The sequence below is a fragment of the Hemiscyllium ocellatum genome, chromosome 15 (genome assembly GCF_020745735.1).
Source record: "Hemiscyllium ocellatum isolate sHemOce1 chromosome 15, sHemOce1.pat.X.cur, whole genome shotgun sequence".
NCBI classification, from domain to species: Eukaryota; Metazoa; Chordata; class Chondrichthyes; order Orectolobiformes; family Hemiscylliidae; genus Hemiscyllium; species Hemiscyllium ocellatum.
The window spans coordinates 24,067,995-24,095,571 of record NC_083415.1 but is presented as its reverse complement, the minus strand read 5'-3'; the positions used below and the strand labels follow the sequence as shown (position 1 = coordinate 24,095,571).

At 39.0% G+C, this 27,577-nt stretch overlaps 1 protein-coding gene across 1 annotated transcript; it reads left to right on the top strand.

The window, feature by feature from the left end:
- The first annotated feature begins 62 nt into the window (after nucleotides 1–62).
- On the top strand, nucleotides 63–27,504 carry LOC132822650 (1,25-dihydroxyvitamin D(3) 24-hydroxylase, mitochondrial). Its single transcript, XM_060835896.1, has 15 exons — nucleotides 63–150; nucleotides 1,400–1,518; nucleotides 7,880–8,026; nucleotides 8,253–8,462; nucleotides 8,663–8,853; nucleotides 9,291–9,384; nucleotides 10,301–10,397; nucleotides 11,757–11,848; nucleotides 12,490–12,601; nucleotides 16,395–16,540; nucleotides 21,074–21,240; nucleotides 22,050–22,128; nucleotides 25,290–25,487; nucleotides 25,596–25,707; nucleotides 27,392–27,504. Exons 1-14 carry the CDS (start codon nucleotides 63–65, stop codon nucleotides 25,704–25,706), a joined length of 1,851 nt encoding a protein of 616 aa, XP_060691879.1. The 3' UTR covers nucleotide 25,707; nucleotides 27,392–27,504.
- Nucleotides 27,505–27,577: the final 73 nt, after the last annotated feature.

Here is a 27,577-nt window from a genome sequence, read left to right as displayed (position 1 = left end):
TCTTCAGTGGGATCTGCATGTGGCTGCAAGGAGGAATGTAGTGGTACCACACTTTGAAGAATATGATGAGAGACTGTTCACCTCAGCCTTCTGAGATTGCACCAGAGGCCTTGGTGCATAACATGGAGGAAACAAATGCAACTGATGCAGGTAGGTAGGAGGATCTCCACATATGCTCAGGGAGCAGTGGGTAGAAGTAGAGATGGAGATCAATATTAAGACTGTTGCTTCAGAAAAATTGATAATACAGAAAGAAACTGAACAGTCTGACAAGTTATCAAGGTGGTAGATCTCAATCTTCAAACGACATGTTTACTAACACCAGTGCTCTGATGATGATTGCCAATTGTGCATATTCACTGGTGATTATTTCAGATTGCACATGCAAGTGCACAACATTAATTTGATTTTTAAAAACTAAAATAAACTTTTATTTTAAGACTTTATTTCTCTTAGGGATATACTCTTGCATTAAATGATTTTCCTTATTAGGTATTTGTCACTATTTGATCACATGTGTAAAACAATTGCTGTAACTGTGCATACTCTTGGGTATCAGCAAGCATAAATGATTTATCCTACCAATGGAGCATGAAATCAATCCCCTGATTAATTCACCATATTCCTATCATCAATCTTTCAAAAATCTCTAACCATCGAACTCAACCCTTCAATTCAATAACTCACCATCACACACTTAGCACCGCTACAAACTTCACCTCACAACACACAGCTCTCTCACACAGGCAATTGTCCAACCACAATAGCTACATCATCCAACCATATTTCAAAATATTTACTTATATGCATCTGTTTATTACGGGAGATGTTGGTGTATAACAGAAGACAACAGGAATGAACTGAAAGACAATACATTTTAATTCTCATGAAGGAGACGGTACTGACATTTTTTTTAGGTTATTCAGATGTCTCTCAGTCATTTAGCAGAATGTTTCATGAGTATAATGTGATCTTATTCTTAGTTACAGCTTGCTATCTTCTAGATTTATATATCTCAGATGTTCCACACTAGCTATTTAAATACTATACAATAAACCTATTCCACTTATAAAGATTGATCCTATCTTCTGCTGAAGATCTCATGTGAGCAATCTTCCACTTGGTATCAGTAACTTAGACTAATACCAAAAAGGATTGTTGGCAGTGAAGCTACTCAGGTGATCCAAGATCGGTGGGCATGAATACAAAATAGAGTAATTATGGGAAGAGGCACTTGTAAGTTATTAAAGATATACAAATAGCAAATTTTTCTTCTTGCTTCCACTTCTCCCTCACCCTTCAGTCTCTTCTGACTGTCAAGTTACAAATAGTGTGAGCATGCATTTATGCTTTCTAGTCTCCTTCAAAATAAACAAACCCGTGTTCCTTTTCATCACAGGTACACAAGAACTGGAATATTCACAAACAAAGGAGAAAGAGGAAGAGGATATTGAATACAAAGGAACAGTATCACATGATATTACTCTCTCAGCTGCCAGCTCAATGAGTGACACTCATGTATTTTAGACGTTAATGTTACTGCATGTATCTTAAATGTTAAGAGAAAGCAAGGATATGTTAGAGAAACTGTTATCAGTGTCTTGTTGCTGAAAATGGAAGAAAGGATAGCAGAGGGCAAGGTCGCGCACTTGTTCTGCTCCAGACGACTTAAATAAAGATTTTGATGGGCCAAATTTAGGAAATTGATAGGTACACATGATAAAATGCTTGTTGCACTGGAAAGCCTGCCAGTAAAGGAGACTGAGGCATTTAACACTAACTTAATATGGAACTTGGTGCACAGCTTGGGGCTCATTCTGCCCAAGTCGAATTGGTGCCCACTTACGTCAGTATATCAATGGAACCAATCATGATACACCATCTAATAGCCAACATAATACCTTCACTTGCAATGCAAAAGTTTCCCTTGTGGGTCACTGAGTGTTTCAATAGAAACTCAAAGATTTCTAATTTTTTTTTAGATTAGACTTACAGTGTGGAAACAGGCCCTTCGGCCCAACAAGTCCACACCGACCCGCCGAAGCGCAACCCACCCATACCCCTACATTTACCTAACACTACGGGCAATTTAGCTTGGCCAATTCACCTGACCCGCACATCTTTGGACTGTGGGAGGAAACCGGAGCACCCGGAGGAAACCCACGCAGACACGGGGAGAACGTGCAAACTCCACACAGTCAGTCGCCTGAGTCGGGAATTGAACCCGGGTCTACAGGCGCTGTGAAGCAGCAGTGCTAACCACTGTGCCACCGTGCCGCCCACCATATGTGGCTCAGAATGCCATTGTATGAAGCAACATCTAGGATGTCTCACTATTCCATCAAAGTCTTTTCTAACAGGACAGGAGGATTGCTTAGCCACCACCTCAAAGATTGGCTGTGGCTCCATGAAACAGAAACCTAAATGCTCCATCAGGATGAGATCATTGACACTCCTATCCAATGACATTGCTGTTGTCTGTTGCCCAGTCAGCCCATTGGCTGTTCCTGAGAAATTCAAATGAAAGAATTGTTTGTGCAAGACTCAATGGTTACGACCACACATTAGAGCCTCTCTCCTTCTTTCTCAATTCTGAAAGCTCTGTTGAACTCTGAAAAATCTCTAACTCTGAAATCACTACAGCAAAGAAGATTATTTAAGTATAATTCTAAAAGAACAAAAGCCATGTTGTCTTCAAAACATTCTTAGTCTGCATTTCTGCTGGCCTCACCAATATCTCAGGACACTTATTCTCGTGGATAAGCATCTAATAGAAGATGCAGAATTAAATAAACAGGCAAAACATCTTGTGGTGATGAGCCATAATGACTTCATCTTCAGCAACTCATTTCTTCTCCACATCATGGTAATGACCAGAATGTCTGTTTTTTTTTGGCAGGCTGTTGATTGAGGGATAAGTATTGACCAGGCCATGAAGAGCACATCCCTGTTTTTCTTCAAAGTAGTGCCATTGGATTTATACAACCACCAAAACAAGTAGAGGGGTATTGGTTTAATATTTCATCTAAATAATGGCATTCCTGATGAGCATTGAAAATGTTACAAACTTGGAAGAGAAAGAATTGAAACCCCTGCTCCTTTCCCTAACTACCTTTATTAATTGTTAAAAGTCACAAAACACAGGTTATAGTCTAACAGGTTTAATTGGAAGCATTAGCTTTCAAAGCACTGCTCCTTCATCAGGTGGTTGTGGAGTACACAACTGTAAGATACAGAATTTATAGCAAAAGTTTACAGTGTGATGTAACTGAAATTATACATTGAAAAATATCTTGATCATACGAAACTTAACAAACAATCAAGTTACTTTTCAATGTATAATTTCAGTTACATCACACTGTAAACTTTTACTATAAATTCTGTGTCTTACACTTTTGTACTCACAACCACCTGATGAAGAAGCATCGCTCCGAAAGCTAGTGCTTCCAATTAAACCTGTTGAATATAACCTGGTGTTATTTGATTTTTAACTTTGTACACCCCAGTCCAACACTGGCATCTCCAAATCTTTAATAATTGTGTTTTTGAAAAGGAGGATATGTGTGCTTTTCGATCCTGAGTGTTGAGATCATTTGAAAACCAGTGGCAAGCCTTTCATGGGTTTAAATAAAGAGGATTGTTTAATCATCTGTTCATCCCAGAAAATCTCATGGTATATTGATCACTCATACAGAGAAATGCACTTGAGGAAATTGCAGTTAAAGAAAATAATGCATTTTTACAAGTTATAAACAAAAGAATGATTCACAACAGTGATTTATTTATCTTGTAAATCAGATCATACAGGCCTGATGATTTTTGTTATTTTCTCAAGTATAGTCAAGTTGACATCAGTAACCACAGTCATATTGCTGGAATTATTGAATGATATATTTGAAGTGATGGATTTTTAACATGTCACAAACTTTAGTCACCTGCAGCTTTGGTACAGGAGGTTGGTTTTCTGTATTTGTGAATTTGAGAACAAGCAGGCTTGGAACTCATATGATATTACAGCCTCTAGATTTTAAAAGTGCCGCTGTTGCTGTCTCTGCATTTGTTACATATCTTTATTCTTCTTTGTTACTTATACATACAGCTGGGTCAGAGACCTTGATGGTGACAGAAACTTGTTTGAAATTAAATTGAACAATGTGATTGATTGATTGTTTATGTATAGCCTCTGCTACCAGATTGTTAAATTTAGAAAAGTCAGGTGATTACATTTTGTGTGCATTCTTTATTTTTAAGCGGTAATTTTGTATATCTATCCATATTTGTGCTAATCAGTATCATAAAGGATGTCCAGAATAAGTAAAAAAAAGTAACATGATTTTTTCACACGGCAGATAAATTTAAGCTGTTACAGAAAAAAAAATGAATGCTTTGGAAAAGTTCAATGTATGGATATATTTACAACCTTGTACAAAATATGGTACATTTTATTTATATCTATCGAAATCAATTGAACATAATTATTCTTACAGATAAAGTCATCATAGTCATATTGTCTCATTAGAGAGAGACGACTGGTGGTGGTTTAATGCCTCATGTGAGGGGAGAGGTTGAGAAGGAGAGTCTTTCATGGTAACCTCAGCCAGTGTGCAGTGTGGGAATTGAACTCAGCCTGCTGGTGTCACTCTACATTGTGGTCAACTGATCCCTAAAGTTAGTTGTTTGCAATTACTCGCTAACCTCCCCCACACCTCATCCGAGATCCAACCACCAACATGGCACCGCCCTCTTGAACTGTTCTATCTGTCCATCTTCCTTCCCACCTTTCTGCTCCACCTACCCCTCTGGCCTATTACCATCACTCCCACCTGCATTTACCTACCGCCTTCCCAGCTACTTTCCCCCAGCCCTACCTATTTACCTCTCAGCCCCTTTCTCCCCCCCATCTACCTCACCTCCCTCCTTCTCCCCCCCTCCCCCCCACCCCCAACACACACACACACACACACACACACACACACATTCCTGATGAAGGGTAAAACATCTATTCTCCTGCTACTTGGATGCTGCCTGACCTGCTGTGCTTTTCCAGTGCCACACTTTTCAACTCTGACCTCCAGCATCTGCAGTCCTCACTTTTGCCTAGTCATTAAGTGTAATAATTTTCTTTGAATCCTTCTTCTTCCTCTCCCGGTGTCCCCACCAGTACCCTTCCACTGACACTCTTATTCATTTGGCTGAACTGGTACTCACCCTCAACAATTTCTCCTTTGTTTTCTCTCACTTCCTCCACTCCAGTTCTAACATTCGAGCTCAGCACCATCCTCATGGCCTGTCCCATCTGTCTATCTTCCTTCCTACCTTTACTCCCAACTCTGTCCACCTATCGCACTCTCCTACCTTCCCCCCAGCCCATTTATCTCTCCATCTCCGTGGCTCCCAGCCTCATTCCTGATGAAGGTTTTTTGCCCGAGTCATTGATTTTCCTGCTCCTCGAATGCTGCCTTACCTGCTGTACTTTTCCAGCACCACACTCTTGACGCTAAGTGTAATCATGCCACCATAATCTACAAAATAATTTGAGAAATAAATCAAAGTATGAAACAGCCAAAGAAGTAGGTAAAGTGACAGCAGTTGTTAGAATGGAGATGAAAGTGGTATCAATGGGTGGTTCAGTGGTTTTAGCACTGCTGCCTCACAGTACCAAGGATCTGGGTTCAATTCCAGCCTCGGCTGACTGTCTGTGTGGAGTTTGCACATTCTCCCTGTGTCTGCATCGGTTTCCTCTGGGTGCTCTGGTTTTCTCCCACAGTCCAAAGATGTGCAATTTAGGTGAATTGGACATGCTAAATTGCCATAGAGTTAGGTGCAGTAGTCAGGGATAAATATGGGGAATAGGTTTGGAGGTTACACTTAGGAGGGTCAGTGCGGACTAGTTGGGCTGAAGGACCTGTTTCCACACTGTAGGGAATCTAATCCAAGAGAAAAGAACAGGGAATCCCTACAATGCAGATAGAGACTGTTCAGTTCATCGAGTATGCACCAACCCATCAAAAAGCATCTTACCCAGACCCACGCTATCCCTATAACCCTGCATTTCCCACACCTAATCCACCTAGCCTGCACATCCTGAAACACCACAGGACAATTTAGCATAGCCAATCCACCTAATCTGTGCATCTTTGGACTGTGAGAGGAAGCTCACAAAGACATTAGGAGAATGTGCAAACTTCATACAGACAGTCACCCAAGGCTGGAATCAAGCATGAGTCCCTAGCAGCAGTGTTAACCACTGAGCCACCATGTCACCCCATAACATTGTGCTCATGTATAAGAGTGCTTTGGTTGATGAAGGGTCAGTGGGATTAGATAAGAGACTTTGGTATCTGACTCTAATGGAGTAAAAGTAATCTTCAAATAGTTTAAAGAAGGAAGAACATGTTTCTGTTATAATGAGAAACTGATAGTCGTGAAAAAAACATGCGGTGTGGTGGGGAATGCAGAAATGGTGGGAGAAGTAGCAGAGAAATCAACAGAAAAAGAAAGGAAAGCAGATAAGAATAAGATATTCGATTCTGTTTTTTTAAAAATTGGAAATCTGATCATTTTGGAGAAGGAAAGAAATTAACTTAGAAAATACTGGTGCCAGGGACACAGGTTTGATTCCAGCCTTGGGTGACTGCCTGTGTGGAGTTTGCACATTCTCCCACAGCCTAAAAATGCGCAGGTTAGTTGGATTGGCCACAGTGCTAAATTACCTTGCGGTGTTTAGGGATGTGCAGGTTTATTGGGTTAGCTGTGGGAAATGGGAATTGGGTGGGTCTGGGTGAGATGCTCTTGGGAGGGTTGATACATTCGATAAGCTGAATGGTCTCTATCTACATTGTAAGGATTCTACGTTCATTTCTATTAGATTGATACCACTTTCATCTCCAGTGAAAGTCAACTAGTTGTTAGTTTAAGTAAACCCCACTGTTTCTTCTACACAACCATCCAAAACAACAGAGACATGAACCAATATTAGAAATCGCTGGAGAAACCCAGCAGGTCTGGTAGCATCTGCGCAGAGAAAGCAGTGTTAAAGTTCTGAAGAAGGATCACTGGACCTGAAGGGTTAACCATGCCTTCTCCCCACAGATGTTGCCAGACCTGCTGAGTTTCTCCAGCAATTTCAGTTTGTGATTCAGATTCCCAGCATCCATTGTTCTTAGTTTTAGTGATAAGCAGTTCTTTGTCTTCTGAAGGAACTAGGTAAAAGGAAGAGAGCTCCAACTCCGTTCATCTTTCGGAACTGTGCCATGCATTGTAGCCTTTGCAGTTGTATAATAGGGTGGGGTTTTGTGTAATATGTGTCATCCTGAATAGGGCGGCATTCACACGAACGTGCCAGCCTCAATTACGGGCGCTTGCGTTTAACTGACAAGTTATCATGGACGGTCTGTGCCCAGGTGACACCATATTATTTAGACGGAAACAAATACACATAGTTACAACTCAGATTGGCGATGTTAAATAACATTCGCTCCTTTAATATTTCCACGAAGCTGCTACCTGGACGAATATTTCGTTAAGGCAAGATAAACGAACAGGGAAGATGGCAAAAAAAAAGACATTGCTGGAGAATTTCAGCAAGTCTGGCGGCATCTGTGGAGAGAGAGAAAGCAGGGTAAAGCTTTGAGTCCAGAGGAGGTTCCTCAGAACAGGAGAGAAAAACATTTCAGGTTCATAATGGGAACGTGTCAGGAGGTGGAAGCCAGGAATGTAAGATTTCTGCGGATAGTGTGCATGTTAGCTTTCGTATTAAAGCAGAAGTTATCGGATGCAAGGTTCTATCACTCCCAAATTCAGTTTTGTTTTTTATAAAAGAGAAAACTGAAGTTGTTGATGGAGGTTGTTTCTTTCTCGTCCTGGCTTTTGTTTACAGACGGGATTCCTAATTGAGGTTGCAGTGCAAACGAAGGCGGACCTCAGTGCCCCTGGCCTGAAACGATTGACGCGATTCAATGAGGTGCACTCACAGTCAGTCAGTCAGGTGCGAGCCAACTTTGCAGCGGCTACAGTCCACGCCACAGTTTGTTCTGGCACTCGGTGTGTTTGCAGAGCGAGAGAGAGAAAAAAAACCATGGGCTTGTCAGCCACACCAAGCAGGTGGGACTCCTGATTGGCCAGGAACCTGGGAGCCACACAAGCCGCTGTCTATAAATTTGGTGAGGAAATTGCAGCCCCAACCAGAAGCTGCTAATTTCTTGCTGCCTCGTTTAACACTTGAGATTTTTTTTAAAAAAATGAGATTTCAGAACCGAAATGTCAGAATGTTCCTGCAGTTTTTGAGACAAGGGGGGAAATGGCGGGGCAGTATTCCGGTTTCTACCGCTGGCAGTGTCTCAGAAAAACTCTTGGTTCCGCCTGGGCACAACACTCTCCCTGGCCCCACGAACTGGCCCGTGCTGGGGAGTCTGCTGGAGATCATTAGGAGGGGAGGACTCCAAAAGCAGCACAAAACACTGGTAAACTCAGGGGATGCAACAGCGTTAGACTCAGCTACGGGAGCGACTGCAGGGAATAAGTTAAAAATCGTAGCTCAACTGATCTCTATGTATTTCGTTAAAAGGAGACAGATATCGATAAGGTTAGAGAGGGATGCATTGCACCCATGAACCACCCCCCTAACAGTCTAACTAAGCGCGTGTTGTATTCCTTCCCGTAGGTGGAATTTCACAAGAAGTTTGGGAAGATTTTTAAGATGAAGTTGGGTCCGTTTGAATCCGTTCACATCGGGGCTCCGTGTCTCCTGGAAGCACTTTACCGGAAGGAAAGCAATTACCCTCAGCGCCTGGAGATCAAACCGTGGAAAGCCTATCGCGATTACAGGGATGAGGCATATGGACTCCTCATACTGTGAGTTCCCGGGTGAAAGGAAGGACGGGCTAGCCCGACCATATCATTACCAGAAACGCCGACATCTGTTTGTACAGACAAATCACCCCAACTACTTTTCATTGAGCGCATTGCGTTAGAAATTACAAGTTAGTACTATTTTAAATATTTGCAAAAAAAGCCCCCAAAATATCAGACTGAGAACCTGCATTATTACAAACGCGGGGCGCTTGTTCCAAAACAATTAGTAAATGTTAAAAAAAAGTAGCCGAGGCGATCACTGATGGGGTTTTTTTACACAAACTTTTTTTTTAAAACCCGAAACGTTAACTCTGATTTCTCTCTGCAGATGCTGCCGAACCTGCTGAGCTTTTCCAGTGACTTCAGTTTTTCTTCCTGATTTCGCTCGGGTTTTAAAATATATATATATTTTTTCTTTTTCGTTGTCTTGTCTTTAGGGAAGGAAAAGATTGGCAAAGGGTGAGGAGTATCTTTCAGCGAAAGCTAATGAAGCCAACGGAAGTATTAAAACTGGACGGAAGAATCAATGGGGTGAGGATTTTGGAGTTCAGCGCGCGTCCCATGGCGTTTACATCAATCTGGGCGGGAGACCGAGGTGTTTATATAACGTCCTCCCTGTCGCGGCGCTGACTTTAATGAACAGGCAAGACTGAGCCTCCACGCCAACCGGTTTAACAGAGGGATCCGAGAGCTGTCCATCTCACAGGGTTCTGTAAGACTGTCAAGAACCACACACTTTGAAAAAGATTACTTTTTTTTTACACAGCGCAGTTCAAAAGATTGACACAGGGATTACATAAAGGGTACGCCAAAGCTGAGCTCTGCAACCAATGTAAACAGGTATCGGTGTAAGCAAAAGGGACCGCCTTGATCTCCCTGAAACTACCGAGTTCGCTGTTCGCTGAAGTAAAAGTGTTTGCCTCACTGCACGCACTTCGATCCAGCACCTGGTCAGTGCTCGGCATCGTTGGAGAGCACCGTTACGTGCCTGGAAATACAGAGAGGCTTTGCCACATGAATAGGGTGGAGGGTTAGGGTTGCAAGCTGGTGATTGGAGTTGGTATGAGGAAACATTGCAAAGGGATCAGTCAACATGAGGCAAGTCAGGAATAAGGTGAGCGGGTCAGGTGGACCCGCTGAGAAAAGTTACTCGTTACACAGTGAGATTTTCAAAATTATTTCCGTGTGAGATCCCTTCCAACAGTTAATATTCCTTCCAAGAGGCTGGAATGACTTCCCACCACAAAACTGGGCGATCGTTATAGAAAAATGTGTTCTGCAGGGAAATCAATATTGTGTTGTAAATAGGGAGAGAGAGCAAGTTGAAAATGTAACGATTAGATTCTCAAGTAGGAGGTCCTGTGATTTCCCCCCTTTGCAAACCGTGCGTTCCAGGAACTCCTGCTTTGGATATTTGTTCACTCCGTTTATGTTAAATGTTTGTCAGGTTCTGAAAGATTTCGTCGACAGAATGGAGAAGCTTCGCGATGAGACCGGGAAGATCAATGATTTGTACCAGGAACTGAACAAATGGTCCTTCGAAAGTAAGCTCTTGTTTCGACGCCAAACACATTGAAAATAAATGTACGGTCAATAGAGCTGCAAATCCCGCCTTGCGGTCTTATTCCCAGTTTTAGAATAAAATCCATTTTAAATATTAGGGTAATTGGATTAAGATTATTTAAGCATTTCAACTCATTTTTTGTGGGAATAAATTTGATAAATTGCATTTCAGTAAATTAAAACACCAACAATATTTAAATTGAAATGGACACAAAAGTTATTTGATCTTTGTTTACACGCAGTGCTGTATTTAAACATGTCAGTATGGGGTTAATAAGTTTTATAAGGTCAGGGTTTTCTTACTAGTAATGAAAGTGAAGTTGGTGAAATAGATAGGCACTCAGATTGTAGACCTCTAATCTTCAGTTCTAACCGATCATACCGTAAGAACCAAGCGATCAGTGGGGGATGCACACACAAACCTATTTGTGAACATTTGAATATGACAAGAGATAGATTAGATTACTTACAGTGTGGAAACAGGCCCTTCGGCCCAACAAGTCCACACCGACCCGCCGAAGCGCAACCCACCCATACCCCTACATTTACCCCTTATCCCTTACCACTACGGGCAATTTAGCATGGCCAATTCACCTGACCCGCACATCTTTGGACTGTGGGAGGAAACCGGAGCACCCGGAGGAAACCCACGCAGACACGGGGAGAACGTGCAAACTCCACACAGTCAGTCGCCTGAATCGGGAAATGAACCCGGGTCTCCAGGCGCTGTGAGGCAGCAGTGCTAACCACTGTGCCACCATGCCGCCCATGATGTATTTCTAGCTAGAAGAAACCAAGAAGAAAATCCTTTAAGTAGGGATCCCGCTCTTTATTTTTACAATTCGATCCCTCCCTCCCCAAATATTAAGCTGCCTGTTTCATTCTAAATTCCCCAGAAGACAAGATCTCCCAAACGTTGCATGTACCATTCTGTATCAAAATAATACAAATTTTGTGAGATGAATGATGCAAGAGAAAAATCATATAAACAACTCTTCAGACTTGCCCTCTCTAGGGTTGCTAAAATTCTCTTGGGGAAACGTTTGACCTCTGCCCTGCATTCCATCCCAGAAATCTCAGAAAATACATTTAAAAAAGACAAGTACACGTGTGGCATTATTTTTTTCCATCCTTCAGATAGTGTTCTTAATTGCTCTGTCATAGTTTGGGATCAATCTATCTTTGAATTAAATATTTGTTTGCAAATTACTATTTTTTGTTCTTTAATAAAGTGTACACTTACAGAAGGTGCAAAAGGAATAATGACATTTAATATATCATTTATATTTTTGTATCTTGGCGATTGCATTATGTACTTATCAATAACTTTCTAATTCCAGCAATTTGTTTGGTGTTGTATGATAGAAGATTTGGTCTTCTGGACCAAAATGTTGTTGAAGAATCTTTGAACTTCATTCAGGCAGTTAAAATTGTAAGTACACAGTGATAAATGAATTTACAATAAATGATTAATAAGTGCTATAGGATATCAATTTTTCTGCAGCATTTTAACTAATTACATAAATCAATAAAATACTCAGATTACTGAATTAATATCTAATTAAAACTACATTTAAAACAACAAGTATAATTTTCTGCAACATCCTGTATATTTATTGGATAAAAGCTTGCTATCAATTACAACGATAAAATGGAAAGCAAATGATAAAATGCAAAGCAAACACAAGGTTCAGAGTTCTAGTGAAGCCCCACATGTGAAACACTTACTTTTGTTTCTTCTTATGGAACTTTATAGAATGTTACAAGTTGCTTGCGCTCTCTATTTTATTCTGAATGTTAAGATGCAACGAAGCAATCGAGATTTAGGTACATCCCTAAAATAAGTGGGATCCCAAAATGATTTTATGTAGATCAACACTGTTGACTGTGACATCTGACTTAATATAGCAAGTAACTAAACAGTTTACTTGCATCTTTCATGATGGAAGAAGCATCTTTTGCAGGTAAACTATATATAAACTCAATGAAGAGAAGCTAATTTCATTCTTCAGAATACACTTAGCATCTCCCTGTATATAAGTTGCAAATGACCATCTTTCTTGTATATCCTAGATGATGAATACATTTGGTAAAATGATGGTGACTCCAGTTGGGCTCCATAAACGTTTAAACACAAAGACTTGGAAGGACCACACTGAAGCTTGGGACAATATATTCAAAACAGGTACATGTCTGATGAAAGTGCATATTAGTAATGTAAATTATAACAAAAATCATTTCAACAAAATATACCGAAAAGCTAATGTTTTAATCATAGGAACCATAGAAATCTTTGAACAGCTATGAATACCTAAAATCTCAAACTTCAGTGCATTCTTGTGGGAACTCTTGACTTTCAGGCAGTTTCAAATTTGATATATTAATATTCTGAAAAAAAATTATGATAATGCTTCTACTATCAAATTGTAGTCCTGACTGATGGAAGGGAAATAATTTTTGCTATTGTTTCTTGGGCATTGTCCTGCAGGCAACTTATTTTTTACTGATGATTTCACTAAGCATGAAAGTGGTGGGTTAATATCTTGCACATAGGAAACATTTTTCTACCTGAAAATAGACTTTTTTTTTCCTTCATATTTAACAAAATGGTTTCAAAGCAATAGTTTTTTTGAACTTGTGGTTCTGTATTTCTTGCAGTATGACATGTTAGTAGTTTAATGTCTGTTTCAGCATGTATAAAGCTGTCAAAATGATTATTATTTGAGAGTGGCAGTTTTACGCTCCACTTTTTTATTTACCCAATATTCCATTCCGATTGGACCGGTTGAAGTTCCACCCAAAATAAACTAGAATCCTGTAAGACCATGACTGTAGAATATGCAATGAAAAGGATTGCATTGTTTTGGAAGTATATTACCCCATAACATCATCATCCTTTGTTGTTTCCCAATTTTCTATGCATAAAAAACCAGTTGCAAGGTGATAAACCAAAAAATGACTTCTGCAGCTTTTCATTCAGTTCTTTTTGTATATAATCTGCAGCACAAAATTAGCTCACATGTGGTTTTAAAATGCTCATTCAAAAATACATCAGATGGTTGATGCCAGAAGTGGAAATAAATGTAACGTTTCTGAGGTTGGGCTGAAAAAAATATCATGGTCATTAAAGCAAGTCCACCGTGATTGGGAATTCGATTTTGATTACACAAGTTAATTTCACATGTGGAATCTTTCCTGCTCATAGAAGGGACCTCCATTCAATCAACAGAGTTGGATTTGATGTTTTCAAACACTGAACAATCATTTGAAAATTACTATGCAACTGATTCCTAAAGAACATAAAGCTTAAACAAAAATTACAAAGAATATTATAACACTGAACGGAGTTTTTTTGGCATACCTAGACATCAAAAATTCTACTGAGTTGGCCAAGTATAACCTACATTTTCAAATTTTCTGCTAACCAGCTACATTTAGTTCAAGTATGACTATGTGCATCATAATGCTTTTCTGTAATGTAGACACTATTTTGTTTTTAGCAGCTGAAAAGTAAGACTCACTAACCTACAATTTTCTGTTTTTAGTTTTGTCTCTCTTCATTAAAGCAAAAGTTTTGTCACTATCAAATAATTAGTGGGCGGCACGGTGGCACAGTGGTTAGCACTGCTGCCTCACAGCGCCAGAGACCCGGGTTCAATTCCCGACTCAGGCGACTGACTGTGTGGAGTTTGCACGTTCTCCCCGTGTCTGCGTGGGTTTCCTCCAGGTGCTCCGATTTCCTCCCACAGTCCAAAGATGTGCGGGTCAGGTGAATTGGCCATGCTAAATTGCCCGTAGTGTTAGGTAAGGGGTAAATATAGGGGTATGGGTGGGTTTCGCTTCAGCGGGTCGGTGTGGACTTGTTGGGCCGAAGGGCCTGTTTCCACACTGTAAGTAATCTAATCTAATTAAATGATATTTAAAAGTCATTACAGTTGGAAAACATCAAATGTTGCTAAAGAATCAATTAGTGTCTAATTTAACAACTATTTTACCCAAACATTTTTTTAAAATATGGGTATTCATTTATCAAATCTGAAAAGAATTAAATTAAAGTCCCTTCTTTTTGGATCATGTGATTGATTGCTGAACCTAATGCCATTTCACTGGAATGACATGCTCTAGGATCGTCATCTAACTGGTAAACTGAATGACCTGGGTAGGTATTGGAGCCAAGTGTTTATAACAGTCTAAGGTTAACATGAGACATTGACTAAGGTCGCTGAACTGACAGCGATATGTAACTCTAGTTGCGCACATAGCTTATTCATTCGAGGCACTATTGACAGACACACCTACTTTCCTATTGCGTGAGTGAAAATAGCTGAAGTAGTTTAGCAAAGATAAAGCACTTTCAACATGATTTATGGGCATTGTATCAGATATTAACACATCAGAGAATATTTGTTCTGCTTTCTAACTGATCAACCTGTAGTCATCATGTTCTTTGCCTGTATTTCTTTTGCTTATGTTCTGTCAAAGTAATATGACAAACATTTTTAGCTTTAACCTTATTTACTGAAAAAGACAATTTGTTAATGGCTAGTAGTACTCATTTCAAACTAGAAAACAAACAAAATCTAAACAGCAGTTTCAAAGAATCTAAAATAGCGCCTGAAAAAGCTGATACCTCAAGAATGATGCTCATTGTAAGCCTATTGTCTGTTAAATTATTAATTTCACCAGCTTTGAAACAAAGCACTGGAATACACAACATTTGTTCACTTGTGTTAGAAGAATCAAACATTATGATGAAACTACAGGGAACGTTATGATGAAATCAAAATGTGAAAAGCACTGAATAATTAATGAATTTTGGAATTTTAAGAGGAAGCATGGGCAGAAATGTTTGAACGGAGAAGAGTTCTGTACTGGATGCTGCCAGGACTGTACGTAGGCTTATGAAAAGACCCAGTGGATCCTGGATTCATATCAGTTCGGGGACATTGTGGAAATTCGATCTAATGTGGCTATGTATAATTAGATGGAAGTTACAGCACAGAAACATGCCTTTTGACTCAACATATCTAAGACATATACATGGTCCACATAAGCCTTTTCATAATGTAATTCATTTAACATCATCAACCCAACCTTTGCTTCCTTTTCCCCCTCATTAGTTTGACTAGCTTCACTCCAAAATGCATGTATCCTCTTCACAGCAACTACTTCACAATCTATCAGGTTCCATTTTCTAACCACCTTTCCAAGAGGTATTTCTTGATTGTTTCATTTGATTTACTGGTGACTATCCTACTTTTATGGTCCTTAGTTTTGAACTCAACCACAGCTATATCAAACAAAACTTATTTTTTTAAGGTAATTATTTCTTATTCAGATAATTGTTTACCAAACAGTACTGTTTGAGCCAGATGATTTAGATAATCTCCTGTTTGTCATCTTGAGTAGATGCTAAACATTTAGCAGGTCAGGGGGGCAAAAAGCAATAAACAGAACAAATAAAAACAGTTTGTATGTCACTCACACAAATTGTCTGAATCCAAGCAGATTGTTCAAGAATTCAGATTCTTGTAACTCAGTTCTGAATAATAATGCACTTAAGAAAATTAATAGTCTACTTTTTTAAGACCATTAATCAATGCCATTCAGTGCAATTTTCCTAGTTATTTATTCAACATATCTTATGGAAATTATTAAATGCTATCACCTGTTTTTTATCTTTGTCAACTAGTGATCAGGCATAGATAAATGTATTTGAATACGTCAATTTTTAAAATTGACCTTACCAAGAAAACATCTGAACTGAAAAGGAAAGAGTTTAGGTTGTCTAAATGATAATTCCATGAAGAATTTGATACTCTCAAGAAGTAGTTTGTCCTCATAACTGAAGCTAACTGCAAACCACTTTAATGCCTGGAGATTGGTACAGTGATTTGAATTTGTATATTTTGTTCATTTGTTTATTTTTGCTTGTGTATTTGTCATTTTAATTTTTCTTGTGTGCAATTTTTTTTTAGCAAAGTGCCATATTGATGGAAGATTGAACCGACACTCGGCTTGCCCAGCCAATGACTTCCTCTCTGAAATCTACAATGGTAGTGAATTATCGAGAAAAGAGTTGTATGCAGCAATCACTGAGCTCCAGATTGGAGGAGTAGAAACGGTAATATTCTGACAGAAATCCACATGCAGCTGTTGGAAAGATGTAGCTCCGACCTACACTAGGAGAAAACACTTGGTTACAATCTTAATTACTATTATCTCACGTGATATCAATCTCACCTTGGAGTCAGAATGTTCTAGTTCTGACAAAAGGTCATACTAGACTCAAAATACTGAAATTTGTTTGTGCATTGATGCTGCCAGATCTTCTGAGTTTCTGTTTTCATTTTTATTGCCATGATTTCATGCTCTTTCCCAAGATTTGAGGCTGAAAATTTGATGCTAACTGAAGGATACCTTGGTAAGGCCAATACAAGTAGAATCGTATAAGATTTTTCAGGCAAATGATAGATTCTTGATGACAGGTTATTCATGTCAGTGGGAATGTGAAGTTTAAGTTACAGCCAGATAACAGGAGCAAGTCCAAGGCGCTAAATGATCTACTCTTGCTAAAGGTGATGGGCAGTTATTGTGCACATTGGGCCGACAGTGGGAATAGGTCAGTTGCACATTATCTGTCCAATATAACCAAATATACCACAGTCAGGTATCATTAGAAAAAAATATCTTAGTTAGGTGGCAATGCTAGATAAGAATTGTAGCCCTCTGTGTGGGCGTGGGGAGTCAGGCAAAGGAAAATCCAACAACTCCTCTAGGAAGCTGACTAGTTCTTCTGAGTGGAGAATGGGCAATCTCTGGGAGGAGCAGATTGCACAGAAGGACCAGCAATGTATTCCTGTGCCACAGGAATTTCTTAGGAAAACTGTTCCAGAGTGACCTCTAATTGTCCCTTTAATGTCTAGTGGTTAGAACTCTGAAAGCTGAATTCCATTCAGCTGAGATACAGAGCCCAGTCCACAAAAAGACGAGCATAAGCACATATTAAAACTCGGATTTAAATATTTTGTTGAGGTTCCATCCTATTTTGGACAAGACTACTGGCCACCTATGAACACACAAATGAGTTTGGAGAAACAGTAGATAATTTAGCCCCTTGGGCTTGCTCCTGTTATCTGGCTGTAACTTAAACTCCACATTCCCACCAATACCAATAGCCTGTCACCTCCTTGGTTATCAAGAATTTATCCTTTGCCTTAAAAATCTTATAAGATTATACTTGCAATAGATTTTGAGGAAGAGAGTTCCAAAAGAATTCTCAATTTCTTTGCCTCATCTTTTTTACATGGTCAACATCTTACTTTTAAACTGACATCCCGAGTTCTAGATGTTCCTTTAAGAGGAAACATCCTCTCCTGATCCCACCTGTCATGAACCATCAGAATTTTGTATGCTTGAATCAAGCCACCTTTTGACTAAAAATCTAGCTTGTCCAAACCTCCCTCTTAAGACAATTTGTCTATTCCAGATATTAGTCTGGTAAATCTTCTCTGAACATTTCGAAAGCATTCACAACCTTCTTTAAGTGAGGTGACAAATACGAACACAGTATTCCAGATGGCCTTGCACCGGTCCCTGTACAACTGAAGAAAACCTCCCTCTTTTCATATTGAATTTCCCTCACAATAAACAATGGAATTCTATTAGCTTTCCTAATTACTCACTGAACAGATATTGTAGCCATTTGCAATAACTGTAGGACACCTGGATTCCTCTGGAGCTCTGTAATTACTCATCATTGAAAGAGTATGCATCATTGTTATCCATTCTTCTAAAATGGCCCCTTTTCCTACATTTTATCCGTCTTGTCAAATCTTTGGCCACTCACTTAACCTATCTATATCATTTTATAGCTTTCTTATGCCCTCTTCACAGCCTTCTTTCCTATCTATATTTCATTTATCAGCAAATTTAATAACTGTGCCTTTGTTACTGTCATAATTTAGAAAAATTGTTGAGCTATGGCCCCAACGCTGACCCCTGTGGTGCACAACTGTGTATCACAGTCTTCCAATAAGGAAATGATCCATATATGACTACTCTATTGCCTGTTAGCTAGCCAATCTTCTATCATAGCCAATATATTAATCCTTCACATACAGAGAAATAATTCTTTAGTGGTGATGGCATTGCATTAATAGTCCAATGGCAAGACATTAGGACATGGGTCCAAACCTCACCCATAACAGCTGGTGAAATTGAATTTTGATTTCAGGATGTGATGATTGGGAGCCTGCAGGGTTACATACTTGGCCTTTAACATTTTAGTGTTTATATTCAGCATTTACCTGAGTGGATTAAAGGCTTAATTACTAAATGACACAAAGTATGGTGTGTTGTTCATGAGATGACATCACAGGACGGAGACAGGTATAGATAGGTTAAGAGAGTGGGCAAAACACTGACAGATGGAGTATGAAATATTAAATATTCACCTTGGCAGGAATAATAGGGCGGCACGGTGGCTCACAGCACCAGGGACCTGGGTTCGATTCCAGCCTTGTAAACTCTGTATGGAGTTTACATATTCACCCTGTGTCTGCATGGGTTTCCTCTGAGTGCTCCGGTTTCCTCCCACAATCCAAAGATGTGCAGTTTAGGTGAATTAGGCCATGCTAAATTGCCATAGTATTCAGGGATGTGTAGGTTAGGTGCATTATTCAGGGGTTAAATATAGGATAAGAGAGTAAGGGAATGGGTCTGGGTGGGTTACCCTTTGGAGAAGCTTGTTGGGCTGAAAGGCTTGTTTCCACACTGTAGGGATTCTATGATTCTAATGAAAACAGTATTATTCAACTGGAGACCAGTTGTATAATTTTGAGGTGCAGCAGGATCTAGCTGTTCAAGTGCATGAGACATGAAAAGTTAATATGCAGGTGCAGCAAGTGAATAAGAATACTAATAGAAAGCTATAAGTTCTTACTAGATAAATTTAACATAAATGAAATGCTTCAGTTGTATATGGGTTTGATGAGACAACTCCTCAAATATTTTTTGCAGTTTTGATCTCCTTATTTAACAAGGATGTAATTGTGTTGAAGGGAATTCAGAGACGTTTTATTATACCGATATCCAGAATGAATGGGCAGTCAAATGAGGGCAGATTAGATAAGTTGGCTATTTTTCACAGAAGTTTAAAAAAATTATCTGATTAAAGATTAAGTGGTCTCGACAAGGTGGAGGTAGATGTTTACTTTTGTAGGTGAATCCAGAGCCAAGGGTGAAGTTGGGGTGTTACCCTTTTAGGAAAAAGATGAATAAAAATAAAATCTTTCAGTTGGAACTCTCTGAAGCAGAATGGTGGAAATAGAAGTATTAAATATTTTTAAGATGGAGGTAGGTAGACTCTTGTTAGGAAAGGGAACCAATGATTACTGGCTACAGATGGAATGTGGAATCTGGACCAAAAACAGATCAGCCATGATCTTATTGAATGATAAGGTTTGAAGAGATAAATTATATACTTCTGCTCCTAATTCATATTTTCATATTTCCGACAATAATCTTTGATGTCTCACATTAATAAATGCCTTCTGGAAATCTAAGGACAGTATTTCCACCTGTTCCCTTTTATTATTTGTGTTATTTCTTCAAGGAATGCCAATAAATGGTTAAAAATGATTTCCCTTTCACAAAGCCGTAATAATATTTGAAAAAGTAGCTTCTAACATTTTCCCTATAACAGATGTCTAACCAACTGCTTGTAGATCTCTGCTTTCTCTTGCCCTACCTTTTAGAATGAAGGAATTATATTTGCTGTCTTCCCATTTGATGAAATGTTTCCTGCGGATAGAGAATGTTGGTAAATTAAAACCATTGCAACAATGATCTCACTAATCACTTCTTTTAAGGCATCAGAATGAATTTCATCAGTACCCAGGGACTTGTCAGCTCCTACAATTTGTGCAATGCAAGTATCCATGATATTGCAACTTTTCTGAGTTCCTCCCTACATTCCATTTCCTGATTGACTGCTGCATCTAGGGTGTTTCTTCCATTATAAAGTGCTGATACAACATACCTGTTCAGTTCGTCTGCCATCTCCTTATATTTCATTATTAATTGACAGAACCAGTTTTCCATCTGGGTTGAGATTTACTCAAAAAGTGAATTGAGTAAGCCTGGGATGTGATTGAAGGTTTCTTCTGGAAATATTGCCTTGTAACTACCTCATTTACCCTGAAAATTAGAAGTCTTCAGTCTTGCCTATTGCATCCAGATGCTGATCACTGCAAGCATTTAGAATGGGAGATCCATTGAGCTTTCTCCTTGTTAGTTGTGAAATTGTCCTATTATTAATGACTACATGACAGGACTGTAAAACTTTGATCTAAACCCATAATTGTTTAAGCTGTAACTATAAATTTTGAATTAACTGCCACGATATTGAAGATTTGCAAGATTTCCCACAAGTCTTAATTCAATCAATTTAAAATGATTAAATTTTGTGAAGAGCTAAATTACAAAGTTTGATCCTACTATTATTATGCATGCACGACATCATTGTGTCTTTAATTCAAGGTGAGGGAAAAGCTTTGTACAAATATTGTAAATAGTAACAGTTTAGTTAATTGACAGCAATTAAATGAAAATTCTGCACTAAGTCCACTATGTTTTATGTTATCTTATATTACAGACAGCCAACAGTTTGCTTTGGGCTATCTTCAATCTGTCTCGCAATCCCAAGGCACAAGAAGAACTTCACAAAGAAATATTGTCTGTGCTGTCTAAAAACCAGATCCCAACTGCAAACGATATTAAGAAAATGCCTTACCTGAAGGCTTGTCTAAAGGAATCTATGAGGTTTGTTTGACCAGCTGGCTGTGCATTATACCTACACAAAACAGACTGTAGTGGTTCAAAATAAAAGGGAATCATCACCCTGCTCAATTAGGGATGGGTGATAAATGCTGGCTCAGCCACTGACATCCACACTGCATGAGTAAATTAAAAATAAATCTACATTTGTATTTAATAGTTCTGTGCTTTATATTGTGATTTCCAATCCTGCATTTTTTTTTGTTTTCCTTATATTATGCATATAATCCCAGTCAAAAATAAGCAACTAATCACAGCTAGAATGATACTTACTGTACAGCTTTCTTCTATTGAACAAGCACTCAATTCTCTCGTTATATGGTTTGGCCAAGATTGTGAAATATACAAAATTCTGAAAGCAAACAATTCTATAATCATCCAATCATTCTTTAGCATGCACTGTAAATCACACTAGTGAATTACAGTGGAACTAGCAAACTTTCAGTTTATTACTTCAGTATCATTTTAAGAATGAGACATGAATTTTTTTTTAATTGAGAAAGAGTCCAGACTCTGTTCTGTCAAGCATTCTTTTGTCAGAACAAGACTAAAATGCTGATGTATTGCAATTGTATCTGCCCCATTTAGATTTATTTTCTTCAGAACTACTTAGTGTGTAATATTTGATCGCACTTCACTATTGCACGTATCTTTCTATCCTATACAACTATAATGATCATTCCAATTACTTTTTAAAATGAACAAAGATGTTTACAAAGAAGATTGTAGTCCTGTTAAAATGCAGTAACAAAATGCCTCAATAAAATAATCACTAATATCAAATACCTGTTTAGGATTACACCTTCTGTGCCCTTCACGAGTCGTACACTGGATGAAGAAACTGTTCTTGGTGACTATTTACTACCGAAGGGAGTAAGTATCACGTGACATTTCAGATACAAATAACAATGCTCCATTTTGCTGCTACTTGATTAACATCTTAAATTATTCATCATCCCATAGTTTGAAGGACTTTTCATATTATGGTGTGAGGCAAAACTCAGCATTTATTGCATCCTAAAATCATTCAGATAACAAATTACACTTGAAGCTAAATGACTGTTAATTAAATATAATAAGGTATCTATTTTGGTCAGACTAGTTTTTCACAAAGAACAATATAATTAATTACCAGTGAATTGTTATTAACATTGTTGGGTTAAGGCATATGTTGGTTGAGAACACCAGAAGATTATTCTGCTCTTCTTTGAACAGCAATAAGGGATCTTTAACATTCATTTGAACCAGAACAAGCTGAGAGGTTCTAGTTTTATTATCTTATCCAACCATCATCCAAAATGCTTGGGAAAATGGAAAGTCACCTCATAAGTGGGACTGTTAAAAATCTCTCACCTGCCATTCCTATAGTCACAGATACCTATCAGCAGTAAATGTGAGAGAGAACCAGTTTGTGGTTAGTGCAACATGGAGAGGTGAGTGGCAGCAGTGAAAGAGGGTGTAGAGATCTAAGAAAGTCAGCTTGAAGGCCACAGAAGGTGGTCAGGCTGCTAGGCTCGAGGAGAAGGAGACCACTGGGTTGAGAGGGCAAGGGGCTGGGACTGTGGGCTTGTAAGGCTGGGGATGGGGAAAGGAGAGGGGATGGCAAGTGAGGCTAAAAAGAGAAGCTGCAAACACCAGGGGGAAGGACTTCAAAGGGGAATAAAGGGCTGCAATGTGAAATGACTCTAATCAGGAGAGTGCACATTTACATCTTACAACATTGGAAAACACAGCTATCTGGGAACCAGGAAAACTTGAGGTCACTGAGGCAATGAATTCCTTCCAAGTGAATATGGAAACTATAGGCTGAAGTTGCAGAAATTCATGAAGTATTTTGTAGGAGGATGTATAATGGATGCTATCATAATGAACATTATGACCGTTATAATTTAATATTGAACGGTTTTATTTCTTAAAGATTAGTGTTTCTATATGATCACATAGAGTCATAAAGCTGTATAGAATGGAAACAGACCCTTTGGTCCAATTCATCCATGCCAACTAGATATTTAGTCCCATTTGCCAGCTTTTGGCCCATATCTCTCTAAACCCTTCCTATTCATACACACATCCAGATGACTTTAATAATGTTGTAAATGTACCAGCCTCCACCACTCCCTCTGGCAGCTAATGCCATACACACATCAATACATCTCAAAGCATTTCATGTATTGTGAAATACTTGAGGTGTAATGACAGTGCCAAAGACAAACATGCAACCATTTATTTCTGATCTGACCACTCTATAGGATAAACTTTGAGGATGATGGTTATTAGGACATAGAAGAATGTTTCAGTTATTTTCTAAAACAAAAACATATTTTGCTAACATGTTAGTTATATTATGCTAATTTAAATACTTTGGTGCCTAGAAAATTAATGCTTTCCTTGTGTGCTGTTGCTTTATGTCCAATGGAGATAATGCCAGATCTGGACAACATCCAAGCTGTTAACTGGCAAGCTATTGTACCATACAAGTACCAGGCAATGACCATCTCCAACAAGAGAGAAATATAACTGCCATCCCATGAACTTTAAGGTGTTTCTATCACAGAATATCCCATTGTTAACATCCTGGGGGTTACCATTGACCACAACCTTAACTGGACAGGCCATATAAGTATAGTAATTTGAAGAAGCCAGAGGTGAGCAATTATGCACCTTCTATTTCCCCAGTGCACGTATGCCATTTACAAAGCAACAGTCAAGAATGTGATGGAGTACTGACTAAACTTGCTTGGATGAGTGTGGTTGCAACAATACTCAGAAGCTCAACACCATCTAATTGCTCACTTGATTGGCAGCCCATCCACCACCTTCAATATTCAGTCCCTCCATCACTGACACACTGTGGCAGCAGTATGTGTCATTTGCAGATGCACTGAACTAAATCACTTCCGCTCCTTCATCAACAACAGGTGACTTCTGCCACCTGGATGGGAACATTGCCACATACAAGGACCACCCCCCACGCCACTTGTCATCCGGAACTGGAATTATATCACTGTTCATTAATTGTCATTGGGTAAAAGTCATGGGGCTCCTTTCCAACAGTGCCATGCAGGTTCCTACACCCCAAACATGGCAGAGTTTCAAGAAGACAGCTCACCACAGCCTCCTCTAGGCCAATAAATTCTAACCTAGCCAGCGACACCAACAATCCATGAGTGAAGAAAAATACAAGCTTGACTATTGAGAATACAGATTAATTCTTCTAAATCTGCTTCTGTGTGAGTCAAATACTCCATATGTCAGCACAAATATAGAACATATCATTACTACATGACTCCACCATCTAAAAAAGGCTTTAATGACAATGAGAAAGGAGCCCTAAAAATCAGAAAGAATGGCTCTAAACCAAAAAGAACTCCTCTGAAAATCTCAAGAGGAGCCCTCGAGAAAGAATATGTATTGTGACCCCTGCATCAACAGCGGAGTATCTCAAACAGATTTTAGTAATACCCTGAGATATCATCCCAGATTATACATTCAAATAAACTTCCTACAACTGTTTTTTTGAGTGGTGCCAAGTGAGCTGGGTTGTCACTTGACAATTATTTGGTTGAAGTACTATTTCAAGAGACTACCTACGTCAATCGTGATTTCTGCAGCTGGGCAGTAGCTTCTGTTAAATCATCAAACTGTTGCCAAATTGTTGTCACGCTTTTATTTATAGCATTTTAAGATCAAAATCATGTTTAATATGTAACTGTGTCTAAAGCAGACAAATAGAAGTAAACTGAAAGAATTAGATAGTGAAAGATAAGACACATCAACACAAACTAATAGAATTAGATAGTGAAAGATAAACAGAGAAACAATTGCACATAGGGAAAGAGGCCACATTCTTTCTATTTATTTGCTAATGCTGCTGGAGAGTAGCTAACTATTTATAAAATATAAGAGCAATTCATTGTTCATATCATGGAAATATGAGTCTTGGGTTTGAGTGGGTTAAACAAATGCATTTCCAGAATGATCTCACTTCCATTCTAAATATAAGGATATGTGGTTTTCTTTTTTTTTCTCTGTAGACTATTTTAATGATAAACAGTCATGCATTGGGGTGGAATGAAGAATATTTCAATGATGGAATGCAGTTTAAACCTGAACGATGGCTACAGGATAGGCATACAATCAATCCTTTTGCACATGTGCCATTTGGGATTGGGAAGAGGATGTGTATAGGCCGGCGGCTGGCTGAGCTACAGTTGCAGTTAGCCCTCTGTTGGGTGAGTCTCGTGTGCTGGGCATCACCATTGTTTTGCTAACTATATTTAAATACAGCAATCAACCAGTCACAGATTTTTCTAATCAGGGTTTTGCTATCTCCACTGCAGCTGGTGCCAAGGTACAAAATAGTGGCAACTGATGAAGATCCTGTGGAAACACTGCATTCTGGGACACTGGTGCCTAATCGGGAAATCCCAGTAGCATTCCACAGACGTTAAGGTACACTTACAATTGTCTTCAAATCATTACTTTGAAATTTTGCATAGGTGACCCTGTTGCTTTGATTTTCCCCTTTTCCTGTCCTTGTGTGCTGCTGATACTGCTGAAAACTTGCAGTTGGCTTACCTTAAAATGATACCTATTGGTTTATTCTTAATATTTTCCATCATTCTCTGCCTAGTCCTGTCAAATGATACCACAAGATCACTGCAATTCATTTTGAAATTCAGTATTTCTTTGGCAAAGGAAGCCAGTTACTCACCTCCCTCTTAAGGCTTGATCAAAGAAGTAGAATTTATGTTACATCTCATAGCATTCTTCTCTATGACTGCAAGCTATGTCATAGCTTGTCTGATAACACTCTTAAGTGGAACTTTGGGATGCTTTATCTTCATTTAAAATGTTATATGAATTGCTGTTGTTAAGGAAACTGCCAGATCCTCATCTCTGTTGTGATGAGCTATGCTTCCATTCAATAAAGGAACAGGTTTAAGGTGCAAATTCTTTGTTGTGATCCCTATAGTGTATGGGCTTTGGGCCCCCAATGTCAGAACCAATTCAGGGTAGAGGTGTGTGTGGGGTTCTGAGCCTGCACTTTGTAGCATTAAGACTAGCTCAGCAATTTTCCTACAAGTGGCCATTGCAGCTGGTTGCCTTTGAACTTGTCATCTGATTAAGGACAATGGATAGGATGTTGAATCTGCTGGCTCTATCATTGAACTGATTGCTCTGCAGCTTTGTTGATACAGTCTTGCAACTGAGATGGGTAGGCAGTGCAGAAACTGGTTGTGATTGAGAGAGCAATTTAAGGAGCCATTCAGACAGGTTGTCTCCAGATCTCCATTTAAGGTTATGTGTGTGGCCTTCCCCCACCCTCTCTTTAGTGGATGAAGGATCCTGTTCCTATTGCCCTTGGGGCATTCACAGAAAGCCCATGTCCAGGAGGCTGGCACTTTCCCAGACTGACTGGGGTTTATGGGGGTCTCCATTGCTGGCAAGCTGGGGAAGTCACCTTTAATCGAACCTTCAAATATTTAAATTGGCTGCATTCCTCTGGATGGGGTCACACAGCTGGAAACTTCTTTGACAGTGGAACTATATCAGGGAGCCTTCACCATACAGCCAGGAAAATCCTGATGTTCTCTTGTGCGTTCTGCAATGAGCAAGTGACCTCCTGTGCCATGTTACTGTCCAGGTGGCAGAATAGAAATTGACTTCTACAGTGTGAAGCAGAGTAAAGCTAACATGTTAGTATTCCAAGGAATATTGTGGCCTGGCAAATAAACACAATGCAGCTCTCCCTGTAATACCTTAATACTTAAAAGCTGTAAATGTCTATTGTTAAATACCTTATGTTAGTCATACTGTTTGCTAATAGAAAAAACAGCGATGAGTTCCAAAGGTTGTGTAATTTTGGTTATAATCCAAAATTGGAAGCTGTCATTACAGAACAGCTTTGATGCAACAGGTTTTACATCCTGCCGTTTTAAATGTAGAGCTTGTTGAGACAAGACGAATGGAGCAAAAGGTAAATGGGTTGTAACAAAGAACATTGTGTCTTGAATCTAACAAACAAACATAGCTAGAAAGCGACAAATATTTCTGTTTGGAAAACTGGTTTTACATTCATTTCTTTATTAGTTACATATAGCTGTTGCATCAGGCAATATTTTTTTCTTTTCAGGAGTACTGTGATTCTTCGAGAGCACAGCCCAGCCTAGACTCTTGTTAAGCTCAGCGTTTTATAATCAGTGAAACAAGGCACTGCAAGGCCAGAAGAATGTTATGGGAATGGAAAGATTACAACACATTCACTGACCCACAAAGGTTTACATTTTGAATCCTAAGGCTGCTCTGATAAGAAATTGAG

Excerpts from the sequence above, each read along its gene's own strand:
- LOC132822650 (XM_060835896.1), top strand. The coding sequence starts at position 63 with ATGATGAGAGACTGTTCACCTCAGCCTTCTGAGATTGCACCAGAGGCC. Across the intron at positions 8,854-9,290 it reads GCATATGGACTCCTCATACT|GGAAGGAAAAGATTGGCAAA; the intron begins GTGAGTTCCCGG and ends TCTTGTCTTTAG. Across the intron at positions 25,488-25,595 it reads TGCAGTTAGCCCTCTGTTGG|CTGGTGCCAAGGTACAAAAT; the intron begins GTGAGTCTCGTG and ends TCTCCACTGCAG.